This window comes from Podarcis raffonei, chromosome 9, assembly GCF_027172205.1.
Source record: "Podarcis raffonei isolate rPodRaf1 chromosome 9, rPodRaf1.pri, whole genome shotgun sequence".
NCBI lineage: Eukaryota > Metazoa > Chordata > Lepidosauria > Squamata > Lacertidae > Podarcis > Podarcis raffonei.
In genome coordinates, this window is record NC_070610.1 from 79,169,554 (window position 1) to 79,197,354 (window position 27,801).

The window sequence follows — 27,801 nt, forward strand, 5'->3', positions numbered from 1 at the left end:
TAGGAACTCCCCCGGGGTCACCGCTCGGGGGCGTGCCTTGGGCCCTCACCCCCATAGGCTTTGGACAGGGCCATGCCCCCCGGAATCCTTTACCGGACTACCCTTCAATATGTGGGGCAGGTGATGGCGCTTCCTCCCCTCTTCCATCTACAGAGCAATACCAATGCCTAACTGCCAATACCCAGAAAGTTGTGACGATTTGCTACGAAGTAGGCGAAAACCAAGTGGCTGGTGCCAATTTGCCAAGTTGAAAAATTCCTACCAGGCCCCTCAATGGTGACCAACCAAGATCCATAGCAAGGTCAAGGAATGAAAACCTTAAAGGGCGGGAGGGTGGGAAACAGGAACAGCTGGTGGGTGGCAAAAGTGGGAGATCCCTGCCGCACCTGCCTTAAATAGGGCAGGCCACGCCCCCCGAGCCAGCCGATTGGCTGGCCAGGGGGTGACGTGGCCGGGGATTCCCCCAATCGCACGGGGGCTGGGCCGTGAAGCCCGCAACTTCACTTCCTCTGCAGGGTGAAAGTGGCTTTATAGTTTTATTATGTTTTTATATATGTTGAAAGCTGACTGGGCAACCCAGTCAGATGGGCAGGGTAATAATAATGATGATGATGATAATAATAAGAACTGGATGTCCCTATTTTCATTGGAGAAAAGTTGGAGGGTCTGGAATCACAGCTGAGGAACCTCTGACCGATAGCTGTCTGGCCTCTGCTTAAAAACTTCCACGAAGGGGAGAGCCCCGTACCTTCCCTTTCCACTGTTGAATACGTCTTGTTGTCAGAAGGTTTTTTAAGTCAGTCTCCTTTCTTGCCATTGGTATGAAGGGCATTTGTTTTTTCGTTTTTGCCTTTAAAAAACCTTTCAATCCAAAACTCATTTTTATTTGCACCTAATTAAAATATCCTTCTGTTTGTGCATCCACGCGGCTTGTTTTCAAAGGAGATCTTTAGTCCCCTCCCCGCTTGTAGCCCTTCAGCTGAAATGGAGAATTACGCTTTTAGTCCTCAGGATTGCAAGGGATCTTTGTAGCCCTCGATAAGGGCAAGTCCATGTTTCCTTGACTTCTACCGTCAGACAGGCAGATGCATAAAATACATGGAATCACCCGGAGGTGTTTTGGGGAAGATTGTTGCAGACACTTACCTGCAAGTAAGTCCCAGGGAACTGAATGGGATGGCCCTAAACGGCCTCAGCTCAGTATACCTGAAGGAGCATCTCCACCCCCATCGTTCAGCCCGGACACCAGGGTCCAGCTCCAAGGGCCTTCTGGCGGTTCCCTCACTGCGAGAAGCCAAGTTACAGGGAACCAGGCAGAGGGCCTTCTCGGTGGTGGCACCCGCCCTGTGGAATGCCCTCCCATCAGATGTCAAAGAGAAAAACAACTACCTGACATTTAGAAGACATCTGAAGGCAGCCCTGCTCAGGGAAATTTGTAATATGTAACATTTTAAAGTATTTTTAATCTTTATTGGAAGCTGCCCAGAGTGGCTGGGGAAGCCTAGCCAGATGGGCGGGGTACAAATAATAAATTATTATTATTGTTATTATTATTATTATTATTATTATTATTATTATTATTATTATTATCGTTATTATCATTATTATCATTATCATTATCATTATCATCATCATCCTTTCAGGAGTTTTTGAACTCCTGTGAAACATACAAAAGCAAAGCTTTTTGGCCAGTGAAGCAAATGCATCCCTCTCCTATGATACACAGCGTCTAAGGGCAACTCAAAGGCACATTTTCTATCAGCTTAGACATTTTCCTCTTGCAATAACGCCAGTGTTTCACAGGGTTTCCTCTGTGTGTGTGTGTGTAGGGGTGTGTGTGTCAGGGTCTGTCCTCTTTGGGGATTGCCTCACCCTTTTCCTTGCTTCTTCTCCATTAAAACATTCCCCCTTTCTCCTTTCTCTTTCCCGTCTCAGTATGAAAACCAGACCAAGCTGGCCTTGGTTGGGAACTGGGGTACCACCGGCTTGACCTACCCCAAGTACTCGGATGTCACCGGGAAGATTAAGCTGCCAAAGGACAGTTTCCGACCCTCCACTGGCTGGGCCTGGGCTGGAGACTGGTTCGTCAGCCCTGAGAAGACGTGAGTACAAAGAATCGGGGGGTTGTCAAGTTGGAAGGGACCCCTGGGGTCATCTAGTCCAACCCCCTGCATTGCAGGAGTCTCAGCTAAAACATCCAGGACAGATGGCCATCCAGCCTCTGCTTAGAAACCTCCAAGGAAGGAGAGACCACTTGCAAGGGAGACTGAATGAATTTTATTATTTCGGTCACAGACCAGTTCCAGCCCACATACAATAAATATCAAGGAAGTCATAAAACATGATAGGGGTATATTTGCATTTGCAATTAGTTATAACAGGGACAAGACAGATATAGCAACAGTTAAAAATATATATAAATTAAAACTTAGTCACTAACATATAACCTAAAATTATCATTTAAAACCTTAATCGTTATGATAGCACAGCTTGTTCCCTAAGTTTTATGGCAATCCTACAGAATTTGGTTACCCTTAACATGATCTCAGGATCCTTGTCCTCTACCAGGGATTTTAGACATTGAAGTTCAGACTCATCTGGAGATTTTTGCATAGCAGGGGTAATAAATACTGAGCATATATCCCCGTAGAAACAGCAGCAGAACAAGGCATGAGAGACATTTTCTACCTCCATCAAGCCGCAGGGGCAGACTCATTCCGCGTATGGTTTACCCTCAAATCTGCCCTAGCAAGGGAGACTGTTCCATTGTCAAAGAGCTCTTAATGTTCTTCTTGATGTTGAGTCAGAATCTCCTTTCTTGTTGTTTGAAGCCATGGGTTCGAGTCCTACGCTCCAGAGCAGGAGAAAACAAGCTTGTTCCGTCTTCTGTTCAATGGCCCTTGAGATAGGATAGTTTGAGAATTATCAGCTGTTAGGCCCTCTGCTGATCTTGCTTAGCGCCAGTGGAATTTTCCAATGGTACCCCGCTAGCAATACACATACGGAGCTATTTTTGGTGTCAATGCACAACCAAACAATGATACTTACCATTCCCCGTCGTCTCTCCATCCCACCCAACACAGGTTGCTGTACGATGTGGATGCTGGGCACATGAGCTTCGTGGAGGAAGTCTTTGAGAATCAAGTGCGCCTTCCGGGCGGTCAGTGGATCCACATGGCGGAGGCCTACACCGACGTGGTGAGGATCCCCCTCTTGGGATGCTTCTGTAGAAACTGGCTCCGTTGTGTGGGAATGTTCAAGGATGCAGGAGAGGATATATTGTTTTGATTATAGCCTTTCCAACTTGTGATAACAAGGTCACAATTTAGCAGAGTAACATTCCCCTTTTTAAACTTGCAGCGGATGCGTTTGCTCAGGCTCGCTAAAGCCTCTATAATAACTGTTCTGGTATTTCCCCCTTATTCCCTCATAAAAGATAAGACACAACACAGTCTTCTATAAAAGTATAAAAAGGTTTACTCACACATAATTCTGTTCACAATAGGATCCCAGAAGGCAGACTTATCTTAAGAAAGTAACATATACCTAGAAACTATCTCATAAGAAGACAGTCCCTTTGTCCTCTCTTGGAGAGCATCTATGGCAAAGCAGATGTTGCTTCTTCGATGCATGTAGTCAAAAGGAGAGAGATGGCTGCCCTGTGCTTTTGCTGTTACCTGCACAGGTGAAGCCACGCCCACCTCTAGTCACATGCAGAGGAAGTCTGTCCCAGCCCAGAAGGAAACAGGAAGTTTACCTGCTGGCTGGACAAACATTCCTCCCCATGTGTAAACATGTTCACTCTAGGAATGTGGTACTTGACTGCTCTTGTGTTTCACATCCCACATGTTGGTTTAGGGGAGCTTTCCACAACCGCCACCCTTCGGAAAAAGACTGGGTTTCACGGGCTCCCTCTCTTCTTTTCCAGAATGGGGAGAAAGTCCTGTCTAAGGATGAGATCGAATGTCCGATGGGATGGAAATGGGAAGACGTGGAATGGGACACGGATCTCAACAGAGCAGTCGATGAGAGAGGTATTTTGGAGGGGGGGGATCCCTGTTTCCTTTAAATCTCCTTTACTCTGTCCTCCGTGGCAATCGTCCCTTGGTGGGCAAAACCTCCTCTTGGATATTCAATCTTCCTGGGGTTTGGTTGCCGTCAAGTCAGTAGACTCATCTGGTGGGCTTTGGTCGGTGCAGATGTTCCAAGCGCAGTTCCACACACTAAACCCTTTGAAATCTGACACGTCGGGGCCCATTTCCAAGATACTGTCCCTCTGTTTTCACCCCATGGGAATTGCCAAGTGCGAAGTGGTCTCCCTTGCCCACTTAAGAGGTCAGGTGTTCCTTCTGGCCACTTCCATACCCCCCTTTTATGTCTTTTTTTAAATAAATAAATAAATGTTTACATGTTTTATTTAAGCATATTTACAAACAAAAAACAGACAAACAATAAGGTACACACACTTAACCCCCAAAACCAAAAAGAGTAAAGGGAAAGGGTAAGAAAGAAACATGGATGACGTACCACACCCATTTGACTCCCCTCCACTAGTACTCGTCATATTTAAGTTTTTATTTACATGGCATATCATTTATCGCTGTAATGACTTCATTTATAGTACTGTTATGGTATAATATCAAGCCACCTTACAAGCTTAGTCTAAACATATCAGCATGTTTGTTCATATATTCTTCGAACCATAACCATTGTACCCTTAATTTCTGGTGTGTTTGATATTTTTAGTGAATTTTGCCAGTTCTATAAACTCTGTTAGTTTAATTAACCAATCCTCTTTTGTAGGTATGTGATGTCCTTTTTCAATTCTTTGCAAGGAGTACTCTGGCTGCTGTGATTGCATGTAGGAATAGTTTTCTCCTATCTTGTGCTACCTCCTTTCCAACTCTGCTCAGCGAGAATTGTCTTGGGTTTTCCCCCTATAGATTTTTAAATTCTACAGAGATGCAGCTCCAATTTTTTTTTTTACTTTTTTGCATCCCTTATCTGTCTTGTCTCCAAGGGTGGGAATACGGCTTGACCATCCCGCCAGACCACAGGCCAAAATCCTGGGTGCCGGCAGAGAAAATGTACCACACAAACCGGCGCAGGCGATGGGTGAGGCTTCGCAGGAGGGACCTGGCGCAGAGGGAAGCTGTGAAGAAGGTACACTTTTGGTGGGGGGGGGGAGGCTGTGGGTGCAAGAAAAGGGAGTGCATGCCAAGCCAAGTGGACTGTCTCACCAGAGTGGTGCATGCTCTGGTTATCTCCCACTTGGACTACTGCAATGCACTCTATGTGGGGCTACCTTTGAAGGTGACCCAGAAACTACAACTAATCCAGAATGTGGCAGCTAGACTGGTGACTGGGAGCGGCTGCCGGGACCACATAACACTGGTCTTGAAATACCTATGTTGGCTCCCAGTACGTTTCCAAGCACAATTCAAAGTGTTGGTGCTGACCTTGAAAGCCCTAAACGGCCTCGGTCCAGTATACCTGAAGGAGCGTCTCCACCCCCATCGTTCTCCCTGCACACTGAGGTCCAGCACCGAGGGCCTTCTGATGGTTCCCTCCCTGCGAGAAGCAAGGTTACAGGGAACCAGGCAGAGGGCCTTCTCGGTAGTGGCACCCGCCCTGTGGAACGCCCTCCCACCAGATGTGAAGGAAATAAGCAGCTATCTTGTCTTTAAAAGACATCTGAAGGCAGCCCTGTTTAGGGAAATTTTAAATATTTAATGCTGTATTGTTTTTAACACTCCATTGGGAGCCGCCCCGAGTGGCTGGGGAAACTCAGCCAGATGGGTGGGGTATAAATAATAAATTATTATTATTAATATTCCCCCTTCCTCCTTTCTCTTTCCCGTCCTAGTATGAAAACCAGACCAAGCTGGCCTTGGTTGGGAACTGGGGAAGCTTTTAATGTTTATACATTACGGAATTTTAATATTTTGTTGGAAGCTGCCAAGAGTGGCTGGGGAAGCCCAGCCAGATGGGCGGGGTATAAATAATAAATTATTATTATTATTGTTGTTGTTGTTGTTGTTGTTGAATCATAGAATGGTAGAGTTGGAAGGGACCCCAAAGGCCATCTAGGCCAACCCATTGCGATGCAGGAATCTCAACCAGATCACCCACGACAGGTGGCCACACAACCTCTGCTTAAAAAACCTCTCTTGGTTGCTGGACAATGTCAGCAATGACAGGCAGCAAGCAATGGCTCTCCAGGATTTCAAACAGGAGATTCCCTTTCTTTTCTTTTCTTTTTGGTAAATTTATTTTTTTGGGTTTTTCAAATTAAAATTTTACAATAACATATCAATATACAATATAAAAACAAGATTCCACAGAATCTCCTGGACTTCCTTCCTCCCCTTTGTGGATCCTATTGTTAATCATTTCCTCCTGCATCTTTTATAATAATCCAAATCTTTTTTATTATTATTATTATTATTATTATTATTATTATTATTATTATTATATTATTATTATTATTATTATTATTATTATTATTATTATTTAGAAGACACCTGAAGGCAGCCCTGTTTAGGGAAGCTTTTAATGTTTGATGGACTATTGTATTTTAATCTTCTGTTGGAAGCTGCCCAGAGTGGCTGGGGAAACCCAGCTGGAAGGGCGGGGTATAAATAATAAATTATAATTATTATTACATCTCCATTGTGTCCAAAGTTCACCATTAAACTACAAGTGACATTCCAATCCCACTAACGATTTTAACTGTTTACAATGGTTTTTAAGACAGATTATAAATTTCCCCCATTCCTTATTAAAAATTTGGTCTTCCTGATTTCTGATTCTTCTGGTCATATCTGCTCATTTCGGCATCATCCATCAACTTAATCTGCCATTCTTGTCTGGCAGGGACCTTATCGTCTTTCCATCTCTGGGCTAATAGCAATCGCGCAGTCGTGGTCGCGTACATAAATAGCCCCCGAACTTTTATTAGCTGCTAATCCCCATGTTACACCCCCCCCAACTACATCACTCATACATCACGGTTACATCATGAAAGGGGAGGTCTGGTGGTAGGAATCTGAGCATCCTGGACCCTGCCCCATGGTTCTCCTTTTGTTGTTGCTGTTTAGTCGTTTAGTCGTGTCCGACTCTTCGTGACCCCATGGACCAGAGCACGCCAGGCACCTCTGTCCTCCACTACCTCCCACAGTTTGGTCAAACTCATGCTGGTAACCTCGAAAACACTATCCAACCATCTCGTCCTCTGTCGCCCCCTTCTCAGCATCTTTCCCAGCATCCGTGTCTTCTCCAGGGAGTCTTCTCTTCTCATGAGGTGGCCAAAGTACTGGAGCCTCAGCTTCACGATCTGTCCTTCCAGTGAGCACTCAGGGCTGATTTCCTTAAGAATGGATGCGTTTGATCTTCTTGCAGTCCATGGGACTCTCAAGAGTCTCCTCCAGCACCATAATTCAAAAGCATAAATTCTTCGGCGATCAGCCTTCTTTATGGTCCAGCTCTCACTTCCATACATCACTACTGGGAAAACCATGGCTTTAACTATACGGACCTTTGTTGGCAAGGTGACGTCTCTACTTCTCAAGATGCTGTCTAGGCCTGTCATTGCCCTTCTCCCAAGAAGCAGGCGTCTTTTAATTTCGTGGCTGCTGTCACCATCTGCAGTGATCATGGAGCCCAAGATAAAATCTCTCACTGCCTCCATTTCTTCCCCTTCTATTTGCCAGGAGGTGATGGGACCAGTGGCCATGATCTTCGTTTTTTTGATGTTGAGCTTCAGACCATATTTTGCGCTCTCCTCTTTCACCCTCATTAAAAGGTTCTTTAATTCCTCCTCACTTTGTGCCATCAAGGTTGTGTCATCTGCATATCTGAGGTTGTTGATATTTTTTCCGGCAATCTTAATTCCAGCTTGGGATTCATCCAGCTCAGCCTTTCGCATGATGTATTCTGCATATAAATTAAATAAGCAGGGAGACAAAATACAGGCTTGTCATACTCCTTTCCCAATTTTGAACCAATCAGTTGTTCCATATCCGGTTCTAACTGTAGCTTCTTGTCCCACATAGAGATTTCTCAGGAGACAGATGAGGTGATCAGGCACTCCCATTTCTTTAAGAACTTGCCATAGTTTGCTGTGGTCGACACAGTCAAAGGCTTTTGCATAGTCAATGAAGCAGAAGTAGTTCTCCTTGCCCTACACCAAACACCCATCAAGAGTAACAAAAGAATTATTTACATTTCCCTGTTTCCCAGCCACGTTAATCACACCCTTTTGTCTTCATCTGGGTTTGTTATTTGTGGGAGGACTACCTGTCTGGCACTCAGATATCAGGATGCCAGGAATTATCACTCAGGCAGAGGGGCTGCTGAGTAGCTGAGCTCACATGTCTATAGGACCAGTTACAGAAAGGTAGCCGTGTTGGTCTGCCATAGTCAAAACAAAATTTTTTTTTCCTTCCAGTAGCACCTTAAAGACCAACTAAGTTAGTTCTTGGTATGAGCACACTTCTATCTGAAGAAGTGTGCATGCACACGAAAGCTCATACCAAGAACTAACTTAGTTGGTCTTTAAGGTGCTACTGGAAGGGAAATTTTTTTTTGTTATGTCTATAGGAATTTCTGAAGTTTTCCCAGTGAGCAGTACATAGGAACATTTATCAGTGAATTCTTACATTTGGTATCGTGCAGCAAGGCCCTTTGAATAGAAACTGTGATGAAGTATTTTGTGGGGACAAGTCACAAAAGTCACAAAAGTGATTGTGCTGATTTTGGTAGTGGGCTGCATGTGCATGATATCTGCTGGAGGGGCAACCCACCCCCCAACCTATACATAAATTCTTGCAACAGTATGGTAAACCTGTTGATGACTGTTAACGACTGCAATTAGTCCTACAGGAAAAAGCAAGGGACTTTTCCTAGGAGGTGAGGATCAAAGTTAGTTGGACTTGCTTGAGCTCTTCTCTAGGGGTCTCCCTTGCACAGCAAATCCACCAGTGCAGAGAGGGAAACCCCCAGAAGTTTTATTTGCTGCTTTTAAACCTTTAAATTGAAAGAGACGCATGAAGAAGGTGGGGAAGAGGGGCTAGGAAGATGCAGCGAGGGGGACCCAGGTGGAGACTCAGCGCTGTGGGATGCAATTTCCTGGTCCAGATTACCTGGTTTTTTAAAAAAAATTCTGAAAGGCCCTCATTCCATGAAAGACTCACAAAGGGCTTATCCACAGTCACTTTTCCTCTGCCATTTCCAGGCACACTCGGCACCCGAAAGCTGTGTCTCTGCGCTCTCTTGTTTTAAGCTAGGGAGTTTTCCCTGCAAAAACCCGCTCTTTAAAGCGGAATTGGAGCAAATGGCCGCGGAATACCCCATGTGTTGCTCTTCAGGTTGACAGAGCAGGTTTTTGCAGGGATAGCCCCAGGGCAAAAAGGAAAAACAGGGCACTCGAGTACGCAGCTTTGAAACGCAGAACTGCACCTGGACAAAAAGTCTCAGGCTGGGGTGCCAACTGGAATAAAATGGGGGGGGGGAAGGAGGTAAGCTCCACCCCACATAATTGATCACAAGACACAAAACACACACTATTTGAATGGCAAAAAATTTGGGGGGCACCAGTCCCCTCAAATGTTTTATGGGGGGGAAACGAAGGGACCTGGGACCCTAGGAATTCCACTCTCCCACTACCAATGGCAGGTTTGTCTCTCCTATGTCAGCTGGCTGAAGAATGGGCTGACTCTGAGGACGTGCACAGATGCGCCGCTGCGGGTTGCGGACGCTGCGGGATATGAACGTGCATCCTGCACGGATCACATTCACAACCTGAGAGTCCACTGTATATCATTTCCCAGTGAGCTTTAACCTTACTACAAGACCACCACATATGATGATGATGATGATGATGATAATAATAATAATAATAATAATAATAATAATAATAATAATAATATTTTATTTATATCCCGCCCTCCCCAGCCGAACCCAGGCTCAGAGCGGCTAACAACAGTAAAATGATACAACATTCTAAAATCATTTCATTATAAAAACAGTTCAAATCAGATTAATGGCAACCATTGGGCTAGAGTTCTGTGAGGATTACAGAAGGGGGGTGTCAGACTGTGCCTTTGCCTGGTGGAACAGCTCCGTCTTGCAAGCCCTGCAGAAAGATGTCAAGTCCTGCAGGGCCCTGGTCTCTTCTGACAGAGCGTTCCACCAGATCAGGGCCACATTCGAAAAAGCCCTGGCTCTGGTTGAGGCCAGCCTAACATCCCTGTGGCCTGGGACCTCCAAGATGTTTTTATTTGAAGACCGTAAGGTCCTCCGTGGGACATACCAGGAGAGGCAGTCCCGTAGGTACGAGGGTCCTAGGCCGTATAGGGCTTTAAAGGTTAAAACCAGCACCCTAAACCTGATCCTGTACTCCACCGGGAGCCAGTGCAGCGGGTATTGCACCGGGTGAATGTGATCCCACAGTGAGGACCCCGTAAGGAGTCTCACCGCGGCATTCTGCACCCGCTGGAGTTTCTGGGTCAGTCTCAAGGGCAGCCCCACGTAGAGCGAGTTACAATAATCCAGTCTGGAGGTAACCGTCGCGTGGATCACAGTGGTTAGGTCAGGGCGAGAGAGGTAAGGAGCCAACTGCTTAGCTTAGCACCTTCTTTCCCCTCTTTCCTGCAGTATAAACAGGAGGAGCTGGAAGGAGAAGGCTGGGAATACGCCTCGCTCTTTGGCTGGAAGTTCCACCTGAAGTACTGCAAGACCGACTCCTTCCGCCGCAGGCGCTGGAGACGTCGGATGGAGCCCCTCGAGCAAACGGGCGCCGCGGCCGTCTTTGCCCTGGAAGGGGCCCTGGTAGGCTCCCCATATTCTTTCTTTCTGTGTGGGGGGCGCAGCGCCACCTGTTCAGCTGTGAGTTGGTAGAACGGGGTGCGTGAGGAGCAGGGCTTGCACCACCACCGCCTCCTGCCACTGCGCACTGGCCCCAACCCCAGCGGTGTGCAAAGCGAAGACCCTTGAGGGAAGCATGCCCATATACCGTATTTTTTGCTCTATAAGACACACTTTTCCCCTCCTGAAAAGTAAGGGGAAATGTGTGTGTGTCTGATGGAGCGAATGCAGGCGGGAGGCTCTGCTCAGCTCTCCCTCTAAAGAGCCGCACACACGCTCCGCACACTCTTTAAAGGGAGAGCGGCTCTTGGGGGAGCCTTCCGACCGCTGCCTGGGAGAGGCTGCACACAGCTATCCCATAAGCCAGGACAGCTGTGCAGCAATCCCTCTTGCTGTTCTGGCTTCTGGGATTCAGAATATTTTTTTTCTTGTTTTCCTCCTCCAAAAACTAGGTGCGTCTTATGGTCTGGTGCGTCTTATAGAGTGAAAAATACGGTATGCGCTTGCAGGCCAGGAAGATGTTTTAGGCCTGTGAGGCTGTGGCTGTGCTCAGCCGCCTTCAGATGGGGGCTGACAATTGGCGCAACATTTGATGATCTCCTTCTACCGGTCCACAATAGAAAGTGTCCTTTCACACTGCATCACGGTGTGGTACGCTGGTTTGACATCATCTGATAGGAAGTGCCTACAGAGGGTGGTGAATACAGCACAAGATATTATGGGCTGTCCCGTGAATCCGCTGGATGAAATAGCGGAAGAACGTAGAGAGCCAGTGTGGAGTAGTGGTTAAGAGTGGTAGTCTCCTAATCTGGGGAACCGGGTTCGGGTCTCTGCTCCTCCACATGCAGCTGCTGGGTGACCTTGGGCCAGCCACACTTCTTTGAAGTCTCTCAGCCCCACTCACCTCACAGAGTGTTTGTTGTGGGGGAGGAAGGGAAAGGAGAATGTGAGCCGCTTTGAGACTCCTTAAAGGGAGTGAAAGGCTGGATATCAAATCCAAACTCTTCTTCTTCTTCTTCTGCCTCAGGAAAGTGAGGAAAATCCTCAGGGACAGACACCCTGGCTGGCACTTTCTTGATCTCCGGCCCTGAAAGTGAAAGGGCCAATGTCCTAATGCTGTTATTCAGATCTACAGTGTGCCCCCATTTGGAACAGGGTGTGCTGTGTTCTGGTCACCTTGCCTCCAAAAGGATCTTGTTGAGTTGGAAAAGCCTCACAAACAGAAAGCCAAAATAAGAGGGATGTCCCATTCCATCATGAAAATTCTACTCTTTATACACCGCCCAGCCCGACTGGGTTGCCCCAGCCACGCTGGGCAGCTACCAACATATAGAAAAAACATAATAAAACATTAACTTCCCTCTACAGGATTGCCTTCAGACGGCTCAGGGGTGGGATAACTCCATACCCTTCAACATATATCCACCAAAAATAGGGACACCCTAAGGAAAAGTGGGACATTTCAGGATCAAATCTGGAGGGAGTGATGCTTCTGAATGGTGGTTGCTAGAAACTGCAGGAAGGGACAGTGCTGCTGGGTTCAGATACTGCTTGCTGGTCTCCCAAAACGGGCCTCTGATTGGCCTCTTTTGGTGGACCTTGGGGTCTCAAACTTCATAGATGCCCCGTGCGATGTTAAACTTTGGTGCTGCCCCCTCACCTTTCATTCTGCTTCAACCAGAGGCAGGGCCTTTTCAACACTGGCCCCGACTTGGTGGAACGCTCTGTCTCATGAGACCAGGGCCCTGCGGGATCTGATTTCTTTCCGCAGGGCCTGTAAGACAGAGTTGTTCCACCTGGCCTTTGGCTTGGAATCCACTTGATCCCCTCCCCCTCTTTCCTTTTTCCTTTCTCCTTCTGTGATGGAACACAGGGGACTTCCCTGGCTTTTTTCTGGCCCAAGTAGGACCAGTCTGGATAGTTGGCCTTGGTGAAGACTTGACATTTTTATCCCCCCAAAAGTTTTTGATTTGAGTTTCCACTGAAAGGAGGCTACATTTTAATGTTTAAATGTTTTAATGTTGTATTTTAATCTTGTTTTTTAAGTTGTATTTCGATCAATTCTTTTATATCAGGTGTTAGCCACCCTGAGCCTGGTCTTGGCTGGGGAGGGCGGGGTATAAAAAAATTATTATTATTATTATCGCACCCCCGATGCTCTGTGTCCCGTGCAACCAAACCTCTCACTCCCCCCCAAATCCTCCTTCTGGCTGGACCAGATGGCCCCCCTCTGGCCTGATCCAGCAGACTCTTCTGAGGTCCTTATGGCATTAACCTCTGGCAGACCAGTGGGCCGACCTGGCCCCCTCCAACTAGCTCAAACTACAACTCCCACCAGCGCCGCCTAGGAGTCGTAGTGCCACACAGTCCGACTGTAGTGGTTTGGCCCGGGCTCTGCCGGGCTGCACCTTGGCTTCGGCCGACGAGGTGCCAGGTTCAAGGCCCGTGTCCTTCTGCAGCCGGCCCCGCTTGGGATGACCTCATCCCAGGGAGTCACAGACACCTGTCCAGGGCTGTTTTCCTAGCTGCTTTAAATGCTGCCGAAATCAAGGCCGCTGTTCGCATGCCTGGCTGGGAGCCTCGCTGTCAACCTCTCCCCCAAAGCTGCCCCTCACAGGCTCCCCCTTCCCACATTTATTTTCTTAACTAATATGCTGGCTTTCTTAAGACATTGGATTTCATAATCTCTTGGCTTTTCAAGGAGCTAATGGGAACCAAAGAACTCCCAGCACAAAGACGCTATTATATTTCCCCCTCCCTCTGCCCTAGGATTTTCCTTATTTTTTGCTACATTTCGTCCTTTCCTTCTTTCTTGACATTTGGAGTACGTTTTAAACAAGTTAATATATAAAATGTAGTCATGTGGTTTTTTTTTTTTTAAAGGGTGGTTTTTTCCTCCTTTCCCCCCTCTTTGGTATATTCTTATTCGCCTTGAGACCTAGCCAAGTTTCCTTTACCATATGACTGTGACTGCACACTCCGCGTCCCTCAAAATGTGGTTCTGAAGGAGGTGGGCTTCATGGCCTCTGCCTGCCCCACAAGATGCCCTCTGGGAAGTCTAATCTGGTGCGGAGATTTTCGTTCTTCTTGCTCTACTTCTTGCCCCTTCTCTTCCTCTTAAGAACACCCCTGCAGGATCAGGCCAGGGGCCCATCCGGTCCAGGCTCCTGTTCTCACGGTGGCCATGCAGATACAGCAATGGGAAACCCCAAGCAGGAGCACAAGAACACTCTCCGACTCCATGGAAAACCCAGGTCCTATTTGTTCCAATTCAGTGATGAATAGCGGGTTTCCCCGGGAAAGCAGACAAACAAGCAAGCAAGCCAACCAAAAACCCACTCAGACAGAGACCTCGAAAGCACTGACCTGTGCCTTGAAAATGTGGCACAAAGGGATGAGCCCAGACTCATCTTTACTCTAAACTAAAAGCTCCCCAACACTGCAATCTTCTCTCACAGGGTAGCAGACCCTCCAAAGGTCCCTGTTTTCCAGGGACACCCCTGATTTAGAGAAGATGTCTCAGTTTCTGCTTTGATGTCCCACTTTTCCTTAAAGGTAAAGCGACCCCTTGACCGTTAGGTCCAGTCGTGGCCAACTCTGGGGTTGTGGCGCTCATCTCGCTTTATTGGCCGAGGGAGCCGGCGTACAGCTTCCGGGTCATGTGGCCAGCATGACTAAGCTGCTTCTGGCGAACGAGAGCAGCGCACGGAAATGCCGTTTACCTTCCCGCCGGAGCAGTATCTATTTATCTACTTGCACATTGATGTGCTTTCAAACTGCTAGGTTGGCAGGAGCAGGGACCAAGCAACGGGAGCTCACCCCATTGCGGGGATTCGAACGGCCGACCTTTGGATTGGCAAGTCCGAGGCTCTGTGGTTTAACCCACAGCACCACCCGCGTCCCAACTTTCCTTAGGACATCCATATTTTCATTGGGGAAATGTTGGCGGGCATGGCGTTACCTGACCTGTCTGAAGGCAACCCTGCAGAGGGAAGTTAATGTTTTAGTATATTTTTATATAGAGTCGTAGCTTGGAAGTTGAATGGAATCCGTTCCAGAAGTCCATTCGACTTCCGAAACGTTTGGAAACCAAAGCGCGGCTGCTGATTGGCTGCAGGAAGGTCCTGTAGCCAATTGGAAGCTGCGGAAGCCCCTTCGGCCGTTCAGGTTCCAAAAATAGTTCACAAACCTGAACATTCACTTCTGGGTTTGTGGCGTTTGGGAGCCAAAACGTCCGGGTACCAAGGCGTTTGGGAGCCAAGGTACGACTGTAGGTTGGAAGCTGCCCAAAGTACTATTATCATGATGGAATAGGATGTCCCTATTTTCATGGGAGAAATACTTATTTTGGCTTCGTGTTTTGAGGCTTTTCCAACTTGACAGGACCCTTTTAGAGGCAAGGTGCCCAGAAAATGGCGCCCACTATTCCAAATGGGGGCGCACCGTAGATCTGAATAACAGCATCAGGACATGGGCTGCTCCCCTCTATTCACTCCAAACGTGGTGTAAAAGGTTCTCTGTACAGCTTCCGCTGTGCATTTAGGAAACTGGCCGGACTCTGCGCTGCGAGTCGGGTGCTGTCGCTGCCGTCACCTCAGGTGGCCCCCCATAAACCTTGAGCATTGCACAGCCCGCAATCTGGGTGGCGGCATCCGTTGCATTGTGTGGGAAGCCTTTGCCGCGCCAACTAACGGCCGGGGCAACCTGTGTATGTCTTTGTGCATGTGAGACACTCCTGGCTCTCAGCTCCCCAGCAGGAGGTGAACTTTGGAGAGGTTAGGAAATGACGGGAGGGTGGGGGGGCCTGGAGCGCCGTCTCGTCCGGCTGCCTTTCAAGCGCCGGTTTGAGCCGGGATGTTTTACGGGGGACTTTCAAGCGCGGCAGCCTGGCTCTGGTTTCATGTTCATTAGGCTGTAAACAGGATGGGGCTGCAGCCAGGACTGCTACTGTGAGGGCAGCTGGGGAGCCGAAAAACAGGCTTCTGCAGGGCTCTGGTGGGGGGCCTTTGGAGGGGATAGCACCCCCCCCGCCTTTGCCAAACTCTCCGCCTTGGGAATCCTGGAATAGAGGCCGTGCTCTGTCTTCCAGCCTGTGTGCGTTCATATGTCTGCTGCCCCCCTGCCAACCTGGCTCCCCCCACCCCCAATACCTTCCTCATGGCTCAAATCCTGCTCGTGGGCTTCCCAGAAGTGGCATCTGTTTGGCCACAGTGAGGACTGGATGCTGAACCCGATGGGCCACCAACCTGATCCAGCAGCTTCTCCTTACATCCTGCTGCCCCCCTTTTCTCATCCCCTGCCCCCCCCGACACCCTGGCAGACCCTCCAAGTGCCCCTATTTTCCAGGGAGAGTTCCAGATTTACAGAAGCCGTCCTAGCTTCTGATTTGATCCCCAATTACCCCGCTTTTCCTTAGGACGTCCCTATTTTCATCGGAGGGTTATGCAACCCTTGAGCCAAGGAGATAAGTTAACTATACAGTGGTACCTCGGGTTAAGAACTTAATTCATTCCGGAGGTCTGTTCTTAACCTGAAACTGTTCTTAACCTGAAGCACCACTTTAGCTAATGGGGCCTCCCACTGTCGCCGCACGATTTCTGTTCTCATCCTGAAGCAAAGTTCTTAACCCAAGGTACTATTTCTGGGTTAGCGGAGTCTGTAACCTGAAGCGTCTCTAACCAGAAGCGTATGTAACCCGAGGTACCACTGTACAACCTTTTGAAGATTTCTGAAGGCCTCCCTGTGCAGGGAAGTTTTTTTTTTAATGTTTAGCATTTTATTATGTTTTTATATATGTTGGAAGCTGCCCAGAGTGTCTGGGCAAGTCAGATGGGCAGGGTATAAATAGTGAAATAATGATGATGATGATGATGATAATAATGGAATAAAGGTAAAGGGGCCCCTGACCATTAGGTCCAGTCGTGGCTGGCTTTGGGGTTGTGGCGCTCATCTCGCTTTATTGGCCGAGGAAGCCGGCGTACAGCTTCCGGGTCATGTGGCCAGCATGACTAAGCCGCTTCTGGCGAACCAGAGCAGTGCACAGAAATGCCGTTTCCCTCCCCGCCGGAGCGGTACCTATTTATCTACTGCTAGGTTGGCAGGAGCAGGGACCGAGCAACGGGAGCTCACCCCGTCGCAGGGATTTGAACTGCCGACCTTCTGATCGGCAAGTCCTAGGCTCTGTGGTTTAACCCACAGTGCCACCCGCGTCCCTAATGGAATAGGACATCCTTATTTCCAGTGGAGAAAAATTGGAGGGTATTCCCTGGTTGTTCCAGCTCTCCTCTCCCCCACCACAGGAGTTCCTTTAAAAAACCCCAATGTTCTTTGGTTGGGCTCCTTGCTGGGTGAATTAGCTCTCCAGCCACACCCGCCATCTTAATTTCTCCAGAGTAGGAACACAACGTATAAGCCTAGAAACAGCTGACCCATCTCCTCCAGCCTCCTGTTCTCACAGGGGCCAACCAGATGCCTTCATGAGGAACCCTCAAGTAGGACCCGAGTGCAAGAGCAGCTCTCCCCTCCAGCGGTTTCCAGCACCTGAGATTCAGAAGCATTGGTGCCTCCAATTGTGGTGGCAGCTCATAACCTTCGTGGCTAGTAGCCCATTAGTAGCCCTCTCCCCTTCCAGGAATTTGCCCAATCCTCTTTTTAACGCCATCCAAATTGGTGGTCATCACTGCCTCTAGTGGCAGGGAGTTCCATAGTTTAACTGCATGAAGAAGGGTTTCCTTTTATCTGTCCCGAATCTTTCAATTTCATGGGATGTCTGCAAGTCCTAGTGTTGAGAGAGAGGGAGAGAAAGTTTTATTTATCTGCTTTCTCTGTGCCAGCATAAATTCATAAACTTCTGCCTTCTCGCCTTTGCTCCAAACTAAAGAGTCCCAAACGTTGCAATCTTCTAGGAAATTCGCTCCACCCCCCTTGATTAATTTGATCGTCCTTTTCCAACTCTACAGCTCCATCCTTTTTGAGGCGAGGACCAAAATGGGACTCAGTTTTCCAAATGTGGCCGCACCATAGATTTGTATAAGGGCAGGGTGTTATTGGCCCCTCTTATTTTCAATTTCTTTCCTAATGAACCCTGTCATGGAATTCACCTTTTTCACAGCCGCTGAACATTGGGTTAACCCAGGGGTCAGCAAACCTTTTCAGCCGGGGGCCGGTCCACTGTCCCTCAGACCTCGTGGGGGGCCGGACTATATTTTGAAAAAAATAATGAACGAATTCCTATGGCCCACAAATAACCAAGAGATGCATTTTAATTAAAAGGACACACCCTACTCATGTAAAAACATGCTGATTCCTGGACCATCTGCAGGCCGGATTGAGAAGGGTCTTAGTTTGCCTACCCATGGGTTAACCTCTTCATTCAGGTATCTGCTAGGACTCCGAGGTCTGGTTCCTGGTCGGTCACTCCCAGTTCAGACCCCATGAGCATGGATGTGGCATCGATACTGTTTGCATTCCGACATGCATTCCTTTACACTTGTTGACAGGGTTATATTTGCCATTGGATGCCCGATAACTTCTTTGTGGAGGTCCTTACGCAGCTCTTTGCAATCTGCATTCCGTTTTGTTTCAATGACCGTGATCAATTTAGTGTTGCCGGCAAAATGGGTCACTTCACTGCCCGACCCTCATTTCTGTCATGGATGCTTTAGTTGAGACTCCTGCATTCCAGGGGGTTGGACTAGATGACCCTTTGGTCCCTTTTGTTGTTGTTTAGTCATTTAGTCGTGTCCGCCTCTTTGTGACCCCCTGGACCAGAGCACGCCAGGCCCTCCTGTCTTCCACTGCCTCCCGCAGTTTGGTCAAACTCATGCTGGTAGCTTCGAGAACACTATCCAACCATCTTGTCCTCTGTCCTCCCCTTCGCCTTGTGCCCTCCATCTTTCCCAACATCAGGGTCTTTTCCAGGGAGTCTTCTCTTCTCATGAGGTGGCCAAAGTATTGGAGCCTTAGCTTCAGGATCTGTCCTTCCAGTGAGCACTCAGGGCTGATTTCCTGAAGAATGGAGAGGTTTGATCTTCTTGCAGTCCATGGGACTCTCAAGAGTCTCCTCCAGCACCAGAATTCAAAAGCATCAATTCTTCGGCGATCAGCCTTCTTGATGGTCCAGCTCTTGCTTCCATACATCACTACTGGGAAAACCATGGCTTTAACTGGGGTCCCTTCCAGCCCCACAATTTGCTGCTTCCTAGTCTGAGCATGACTGCTCCCTTTCCTGAGCGTTGCCTTGCTGGGCTGCACATTATCCCCTGTGCACACAGCTCAGCAGGTGACTCAGGCCCCCATCCTGGCTCGGCGGCCAGACCTCATGGCGCGAGACCGACTCTGGGAGGGTTGGGGCCCAGTCCTGAATTCTCAAGTGCAGTAGGTCATCCTGGATCCCCTCCAAGCTCTTCATAGCTTGGGATTAGTGGGTTCCCTCCCTGTGGTTCCAAGGCTCTTCGCCGAATACTTTGCTAAATGGTTTTGCCAGATTTTATAGGTTTGGGGAGCCTTTTTTCCAAGCACTCCTGGGCTTCCAATTCAAAAGTGCATCTTGACCTTTGGGACGCAGCCAAGGGCTTCGCTTTGAGTTTGCATCTCATTCCCCATCCCAGAAGAAAAAAAAGCCACACAAAAAACACACAGCCCATGTCCTTGTTCCTTAAAACCACTCTGTGCTACTGTTTGCCTGCAGGATTCCATGGGGAAATGGCAGCTCTTGGCAGTTTTGGGTTCTTGCCTTTGCTTTCCTCCCGAAACGTGTCCACACATGTAAACACATGTAAATATGTGTCAGTTCTCTCACTTCCAGCATGCAGTTAGCACCAAAAATAACAGCCAGACCCTCCAATATGGAATCAATGCCCCCCTGGCTTCCTATGGGAGGAAGGGTGGGGTGGAAATATTATATATAGATACATTTCCTATTGAGGTTTCTTTTCTTTTTGTCTGTAGCAAGTCACAAGCAGTGGAGACAAGGAGGTGTGTTTTTTAAGGTCAGGGGGCTCACAGTTGCGCCTTGGCAGGTATGGGAATCTCAAAAATAGCCTCCAGATCAAATCCTTGAGTGGATCAAGATTGGTTAAGTTGCAGGAAGCAAAGCTCAGGAAGAAATGGACCATTCTCCAAATGGAGAGAAGGAGAAGGTTTAGACCCCCAAGGAATGGCACTGGGATCTGTGCTTTTTAAACTACAGTGGTACATCGGTTTATGAACTTAATCTGTTCCGGAAGTCCATTCTTCAACCAAAACCGTTCTTAAACTGAGGCGCACTTTCCCTAATGAGGCCTCTTGTCTCTGGTGCCCTTCCACTGTTCGGATTCCGTTCTTAGACCGAGGTAAAGTTCTCAAACCGGGACACTATATCCAGTTTTGCGGAGTTTGTAAACCAGACTGTTCTTAAACCGAGGTACCAATGTAGTTCATAAATGATCCAGAGTTAGGACTGAGCAATGAGGTGCTGGAGGAGACTCTTGAGAGTCCCATGGACTGCAAGAAGACCAAACCTCTCCGTTCTTAAGGAAATCAGCCTCTCACAAGCTTAGGAGGCTCTCTGTATCCCAAACGCCCCCCTGCTTCCTTCCCCTGTTCCGATGGCAGTCCCCTGACACTGGGGAAGCCTGTTAGGGTGCCAACTGGAGCCTGAAGTGCATCTGGGAACGGTGGGGGAAAACCAGGGTGCTTTTTCCTTCTGCCTCACCCTGTTAGTAATCCTGGGGGCTGATTCATGCATGCCCAGGTGATTCGCAGCTGAGATATCTGAATCCCCCAGTTGAGAAGCCCTGGGCTTGATGGGACAGATCACTGCCACCCGAGTTGACTGATTCTATCAGAAGTGAATCCTGGAAGAATCCATGCCATGAATGACGTCTCAGGCTGGGTTTGGAGCTATTTGGTGCTTCACCTATCTCTGGGCAAAGGAAGGGATCTCAGGGTGAACAACTGGGCAAAACAGAGAACATCTTGAACAGCAATAGGCTAGAGCGGGTCTCGTGTGGCCCAGCTTGACTCTGCTATAAAAAATCTCCAGTCAGGCTTGCTCTGAGCAAGAGAAGAACTCAGCCACGCTGTGCCACAGGGCTGTTTGTGCCTTTGGCTCAACAAGGTCTTCCTTGGGGGGGCAGGAAGGGCTCTAGATCAGAAAAGCCTGCGCAAGCAACCGTGGATCCCTTCAGCCAGCTCTTGAGGCTTCCTTGGTTCTTCCTTCCAGAAAATAGGCAGCCAGCAAAAAGATTTGAGGGAAAGCAAGCAAGAAGGAGAAGCATATTTTCAAGGCAGCCTTAGCAAAATCTCAGCGTCCCCCAATTATCAGGAATGGTCGGAGCTGCAAAGCCTGTGTTTCCTCTGCAGGAATCTCACGCTAATGTCTATTCCTGATGGGGGATTTTTTGGGTGGAAAGAGCTGGACCACCTGACATGTTCTCTAGGACCAAGCGGCTCCCCCCGGAGGGGCTGGGAATTGCACAGTGGTTGCCGTTTTCCAGGCCATTGCCAAACATCTGAGACTTGAAAAGATGGAAAGTTTGGGGGGTTGCGTTAATCCAGGAAGCGGGATCATCACACGGAGCCCCTGTTTCCTGCAGCCAAATATTTCACCCCGATTGCCCCAATTAGCAGGCAATAAAAGGAGCCTTTGGGGAGCGGGAGAAGGAGACAAAGGGTGCTGGGGTGGGCTGCCTTTCAAGCCGGGTTTCAAGGCATTGGGCGGACCATTAAGAGAAGTTATACTCCATTAACTTTACTGGCCGACATTCTTAGCAAAATACGTTTAACAGCTAGTTCTTTGAGCTCCGTTTATAGCAGAGCTAGCTCAAGGCTTGTCGTGTTTTATGGGCAGGGTTGGGGGTTAAGGAGAGTTCCAGTGCTCACTCTGCCCCCAACGCAACCCCTGAACCAGTCTTCCAGTATCTACAGGATCAGCTGAGGGTTAACCACACTCTTCATCTCTAGGCACAGGTCTGGGATTTCCAGGTCTGCATCTGACAGCTATTTCCCTCTCTTTTCTTCTTCTCCTGGTGCTTCCCCCAGGAGAAACCAATCTTTACCACTGAATTGTAACAAACAGCAGTCTGCGGGAAAACCTGAATTGCCCTATAATCACAATAATCACAATTTATTATTTATACCCCACCCATCTGGCTGGGTTTCCCCAGCCACTCTGGGCGGCTCCCAACAGAATACTAAAAACACGATAAAACATCAAACATTAAAAACTTCCCTAAAGAGGGCTGCCTTTAGATGTCTTCTAAAAGTTAGGTAGTTGTTTATTTCCTTGACATCTGATGGGAGGGTGTTCCACAGGGCGGGCGCCACCACTGAGAAGGCCCTCTGCCTGGTTCCCTGTAACCTCCACAGTGAGGGAACCGCCAGAAGGTCCTCGGATCTGTACCTCAGTGTCTGGGCTGAACGATGGAGGTGGAGACGCTCCTTCAGGTCTACTGGGCCTTTGAAGCTGTTTAGGGCTTTCAAGGTCAGCACCAACACTTTGAATTGTGCTCGGAAACTTACTGGGAGCCAGTGTAGGTCTTTCAGGACCGGTGTTATATGGTCTCGGCGGCTGCTCCCAGTCACCAGTCCAGTTGCCACATTCTGGATTAGTTGTAGTTTCCAGACCACCTTCAAAGTTTACTGATTCTGCAGTAAACACTGGGCAGGAGGCAAAAGCACACTTGGACATGCACTTGGAAACTGTAGACTTGAATGGATGAGCTCTTGGAAGAAGGTTGCAGTCTGCTCTGTTGAATGCCATTAAGGGGCCAATGAGTTATTTGCCACTCATAGAATTCAAGGGTTGGCTTGAGCATCATGGGATGTCCCCACTGAATTCTAGTGTTATGGGAGAGGGAGAAGAACCTTTCTCTTTCCATTTTCTCTGCACCAGGCGTCATTTTTAAAAACTTCTATCATGTTGCCTCAGCTCAGGAAAGAAGGAATAAAGTGTTGGGCGATTGTGATGAAGCATTGCGCTGGAGCAGCCCCGTCACATCACTGGTGGCAGGTTGTGGCATGATGAGACTCTGCACATTTGTTGTACATGTTGCCACTTCATTAGATGATTGCTAGAATTAAGCAATACTTTCCCAGTTCATCCCTTTCCAGACCTGGGCTGGCACTGAAAAACAAAACAAAAGCACACTGTCTCTGCCCCGTCTATCCATGGGATAGCTGGTTGCCCCAGCTATTTTGAAGGTGAGATAGCCATGTCACTAGGGCTCAAAAGGCATAAAGCAGGGATGTCCTCCAGTTCTTGATGGACTACAACTCCCATTGTTCATGTGCGGTGGCTGAAGGCAGCCATCTGCTGGGTTTCTACGCCTGCAGGAAAATTAGCCATCTGGTGGAGTGGCTCTCCACCCTCTCACCACCCCGAAATCTCAAAACTGCTGCAGCTCATAATGGAACTGATTTCCTTCTTCAGGGCGGAGTGACGGATGACAAGAGTGATGATGGCAAATCGGTGTCGACCCTCAACTTTGGCGTGAACCGTCCCACAATTTCCTGCATTTTTGACTGTAAGAGCGCACGCAGTCTGCTTCTGTTGCCAAATGCATCTAATTGGGCTTCTTAGAGAGAGAGGATGTTGATGGGAACTGGGAAGGGGTTCTGCTTGTGCTGGACAAAAGAAACATGGGATTACTCTGGGCTCAGAGAATTCCTCAAATCAATCAGACAAGCAAATTTTTCATGATTGTAGCAAACCAGCCCCTTAAAAAAATATCTGGGTGTGCAATCACCAGAGAGAGAGAGAGAGAGAGAGAGAGAGAGAGAGAGAGAGAGAGAATAACCTGCAGTTCTCAGAAGATCTGACTAGGATGACACAACCCTGGTGCTCAGGGACTGTGCATGTTTTTGGCCAAACTGTGTGGGGAGACGATGTGCCCCTTTGCTGAAACCCACACCTGCAGTATATAAACCAGGGCTCCAATTTTGGATCAGGAGTGGCATATAAAGTTGAATCCTTACTGTGCCTTATGTTCACCTCCCCATAGCCTCTCCCCATAGCCTCTCTCCCTCCCCAATGAAGCCCCCCACCACCAGCCAGGCCCAGTTCTGGCACAGCTTCTTTGTTGAAGAAATGAGGACTTGAGTGGGCGAGCCATAGGTGGGTGGGTGTGTTTGTTGGGGTGTGTGGAAGGTTCAACAGCTCCTGCCACAAGACCCCTTTTGCCCCCAAACCCCATTCCTCCCCCATGACTGGAGCAGTCCGAAATATCCAAAGGACACCAGTTTGCCTGAGGCGGCACTGACAGACATCTCCTCCTCCGTGGGCATCAGGAGTGCCAACTTGGCCCCATGTCTGTGGGTGCCCTGCAGTGTGTATGGCCCTGGCACTGAAATTTGTGGGTGCCCGGCCCCTTCATGGGGAATTTTGTGGGTGCTTGGGCACCCAGGGCCCCGGGAGTTGGCACCGATGATGGCATCACCCTGCCTTGGAGGTTGTGAAGTTTTGTAATTCACTTTGTGTGCTGTAACGGAATGCTATTCTAAAACTGTGTCTTGCAAGTTTGGTTTTCAAGCTCCGGCATGAATTTGGATAATTTGTTGTTTTCATTTCCCCTCTTTCCCTTGAAGATGGGAACAGGTACCACCTGCGATGTTATATCTATCAAGCGAGGGATCTGGTTGCCATGGATAAGGACAGCTTTTCAGGTAAGCACGCCTCCTAAATTGCATTGCTCCCTTGGGATTTTACTTTATTTTATTTGTTAACTTGTTTGTATTGAAATATTTTCATGGATAACTAAGGTCCGTATATTATCTCTGTTTTCAATTCGTAGTTGTCCTTTCTACAGGTCATTTACATTTCATGTGAGACGCGGCTATCATAGGCATTTTGAGGTGGGGGGTGCTGCCATATGTCCAAGATTTCCTGAACATAACCCGGATTTATCCATTGAAAATGTCATCCAGGTGGAATTTTCTAAAGTCGGTTAAAATACCTGGAGAAACCTGGGCGTATGGCAGCCCATATTGAAAGTGTTAATGTTTTGATGAATTTCCTAAAAAATAGCTTTAAAACTCCTCTTTTTTGGGGGGGCAGATTTTGCAAAAAAAGCTCAAGGACCTTTGTGTCCGGATTTTCGCTTTTTGAAATATGGCAACCTTATTGGGGGGAGAGATATATGGAGAAAGAAGGGGGGTTAGTGATCTTTCATTCTTTCGCATAGTGTACGTGTGGAGTTTTTGTGTCAGCATCATGTGGATAAGTTGTTTGTTTGTTCTTGATGGCGGGGCAAAGAGATTTGGGAGCCCAGAGCATGGAAGGTTGCATTTGGTTGGTTGCAACGCACAAACAAGACTCCCAGGGATTTTTGACGTAGGTCAAAGTGCTACCAGGCACAGCACCCTGTGTGATACTGGCATTCCTTGATGCTGAAAGGGCACTGCAGCTCCTTGTTTCCTGAAAAATGTCGGTCTTGAGGACCTTTTGCCAAGGAAGGCAGATGAATGGACCAGTTCCCATCTGTGCAGGAATGGAAGTAGCCTGCCAAACTTCCTAGTCACCTGGGAGCGTTTTCTTGGCCCGTTTTCACATGTTGTCTGACGATGGAAGTTAAATTCCATTGTTTCAGGACCTTACTTTTGCCTCACTCTTTTCAGGTCCCGGTCCGCACTTAAAATCTCTGTGTCCAAGTGTTTCCTTTTTTCCCCCTCCAGAGATTTCCCTGCGAAAACCTTCTCTTTATCGCTCCATTGGAGCAAACATCAATTGGACTTTTCCATGGTTTGATGTTTGTTCTGAGTGAGCTTTAGAGAGCAGCTTTTCACAGGGAAATCTCAGAGCAAAACAAAGGGCACTTGGACATGGAGCTTTAAAGCACGGGCTGTGCCTGGAAAAAAGGGAGGAAAGGTATGTGTGGATTAGCCCTAACTCTGCTCTGTGTGAAGAAAGGCATTTGGTTCCTCTCCTTCTGGGCAATTAATGAAAAGTGTGCAGGAATGAGCCGGCAGTTTAAGGACCGGGGGTTGTTGGAGGTGTGTGAAGGGCTGTAGTTTTCTCTAAAAGTGCCTGGATGGAAACGGCATATGGAGCTGATGTTCCAGTATTCTTAGACTGGTGAAAGTAAAGTTCTCTCAACTAAAAAATTAAGCCAGATCTCAGTTTGCCCGGATAGCCACATTTTAGACATTTCAAAAAAGATAAAAGAAAAACATTGCCCGGGATTTTAACTGCTTTCTATCTACTGCTTTTTGCATTTTTACTATTGCTAGATAATTGCTTTTGTTTCTGATATTTTTGTTGCCCTATGGTTCTCTTGGAACCATCTATATTGGAAATCTAGATTAACAAAATGATGTTGTGGGGTTTTTTTTGGTGTGTGTGTTGTTTTTTTAAAAGCAAATGGTGAGCGAATGTGTTTTGTGGCTCCCAGTGCGGGATGTTGTTCACAAGAACAAACGCCTGTTTGTAGAAAGTAATACATGGCAGGTTTCCTGGTGCTTGCTGCGTGTGGGGGAAATGTCATTCATTCGGTCCAAGATGCTGCCGTCTCCCTGCACAGAGAATATTTTGCAGATTCTCAATTGAACTGGGCAGGAACGCTTTGCAAACATTGGCGTTCGCCCGGGGGAGAGGGGAGTTCTGGGTTTTGAGGTCAGGTCAACACCTACAGGGTGAAAGGGGGGTGAGGTGGGCCGTTTGCAGCTCACTGCCTCGTGTGATGAAGAAGCCAGGATCACTTTGAGACTTCAGATGCTTTCAGCCAGATAAACCGGTGCCTTACAAACAGGATCTTCTTCTCCTTTGGCGATCCCCTGTAGCCAAGTAAGATTGTCTTCTATAAACATGGTTTTAACACTGAGTGACTTTGGAGACCAATTCTGGATCCACACGTCCTTCCACAGTGGAGACATAGGTTTCCGGGTGGGAGTTGATCACGGTGTGGATTTGCCAAGCGTGCCTTTCTCTTAGCATGCTTCTCCCTTTTGTCCTGAGTTCGAGCGTCTTCAAAGCCCATGACACCTTTGGTAAAGACTGTTCTCCAATTGGAGCGCTCACAGACCAGTGTTTCCCAATTGTCAGTGTTTATGCTACACTTTTTTAGATTTGCGTTGTCTTTAAACCTCTTTTGTTGACCACTAGCATTACGCTTTCAGTTTTTAATTATAGGTAGGTAACTGTGTTGGTCTGCCATAGTTGAAACAAAATAAAAAAATTCCTTTCAGTTTTTAAGTTCGGGATACAGTACAGTGGTACCTCGGATTAAGTACTTAATTCGTTCCGGAGGTCCGTTCTTAACCTGAAACTGTTCTTAACCTGAAGCACCACTGTAGCTAATAGGGCCTCCTGCTGCTGCAGCTGCACCACCGGAACATGATTTCTGTTCTCATCCTGAAGCAAAGTTCTTAACCCAAGGTACTATTTCTGGGTTAGCGGAGTCTGTAACCTGAAGCGTATGTAACCTGAAGTACCACTGTAGTTGCTTTGGAAGATGAGAATCAGGCATCTGCACAACATGACCAGTCCAATGAAGTTGATGCTGATGAATCATTGCTTCAACACTGGTGATTTTTGCTTCTTCCAGTACACTGGCATTAGTTGGCCTGTCTTCCCAAGTGGTGTGTAAAAATTTCTGGAGACACCGTTGATGGACTGTTTTGAGGATTTGATAGCTGCTGCTTGGAGGGGTGAAGCAGCTCCAGGAGTCTCCCTCCCGGATTTGCAAAGCTAGGCTTGCTGAGAACGGCATGGCAAACTCCCCACTCTCGCCCTCACAGTGGCCTGGCTGCTCACAGCCTCCCTTGCAGCAACTTGGGCTGCGTTCATACCATTGATCGATCAATAGATTGCATTGATATCCCACTGAAATATACTGGGAGTCGAGAGTGGATTTCATGCTCTTTATTCAGCTCATATTGGTGAGGAGGAATGAAAGTTCCCCCAGAATGTCTGCTTTATATACATTATTTACACAATGGGCCCCACATGATTGGCTAATT

General features: G+C 47.9%; 1 protein-coding gene across 7 annotated transcripts in view; it reads left to right on the forward strand.

Annotated features, from left to right (window-relative positions):
* The window catches only part of DYSF (dysferlin), a 192,992-nt gene that overhangs the window by 84,706 nt on the left and 80,485 nt on the right, over nucleotides 1–27,801 (forward strand). For all 7 annotated transcript variants that reach the window (XM_053402225.1, XM_053402229.1, XM_053402227.1 and 4 more), the window contains 7 exons: nucleotides 1,936–2,102; nucleotides 3,084–3,198; nucleotides 3,929–4,034; nucleotides 5,021–5,163; nucleotides 10,657–10,830; nucleotides 23,279–23,372; nucleotides 24,433–24,510. In XM_053402225.1, the coding sequence (XP_053258200.1) occupies nucleotides 1,936–2,102; nucleotides 3,084–3,198; nucleotides 3,929–4,034; nucleotides 5,021–5,163; nucleotides 10,657–10,830; nucleotides 23,279–23,372; nucleotides 24,433–24,510 (877 nt within the window). The remainder of the gene's footprint in view (nucleotides 1–1,935; nucleotides 2,103–3,083; nucleotides 3,199–3,928; nucleotides 4,035–5,020; nucleotides 5,164–10,656; nucleotides 10,831–23,278; nucleotides 23,373–24,432; nucleotides 24,511–27,801) is intronic.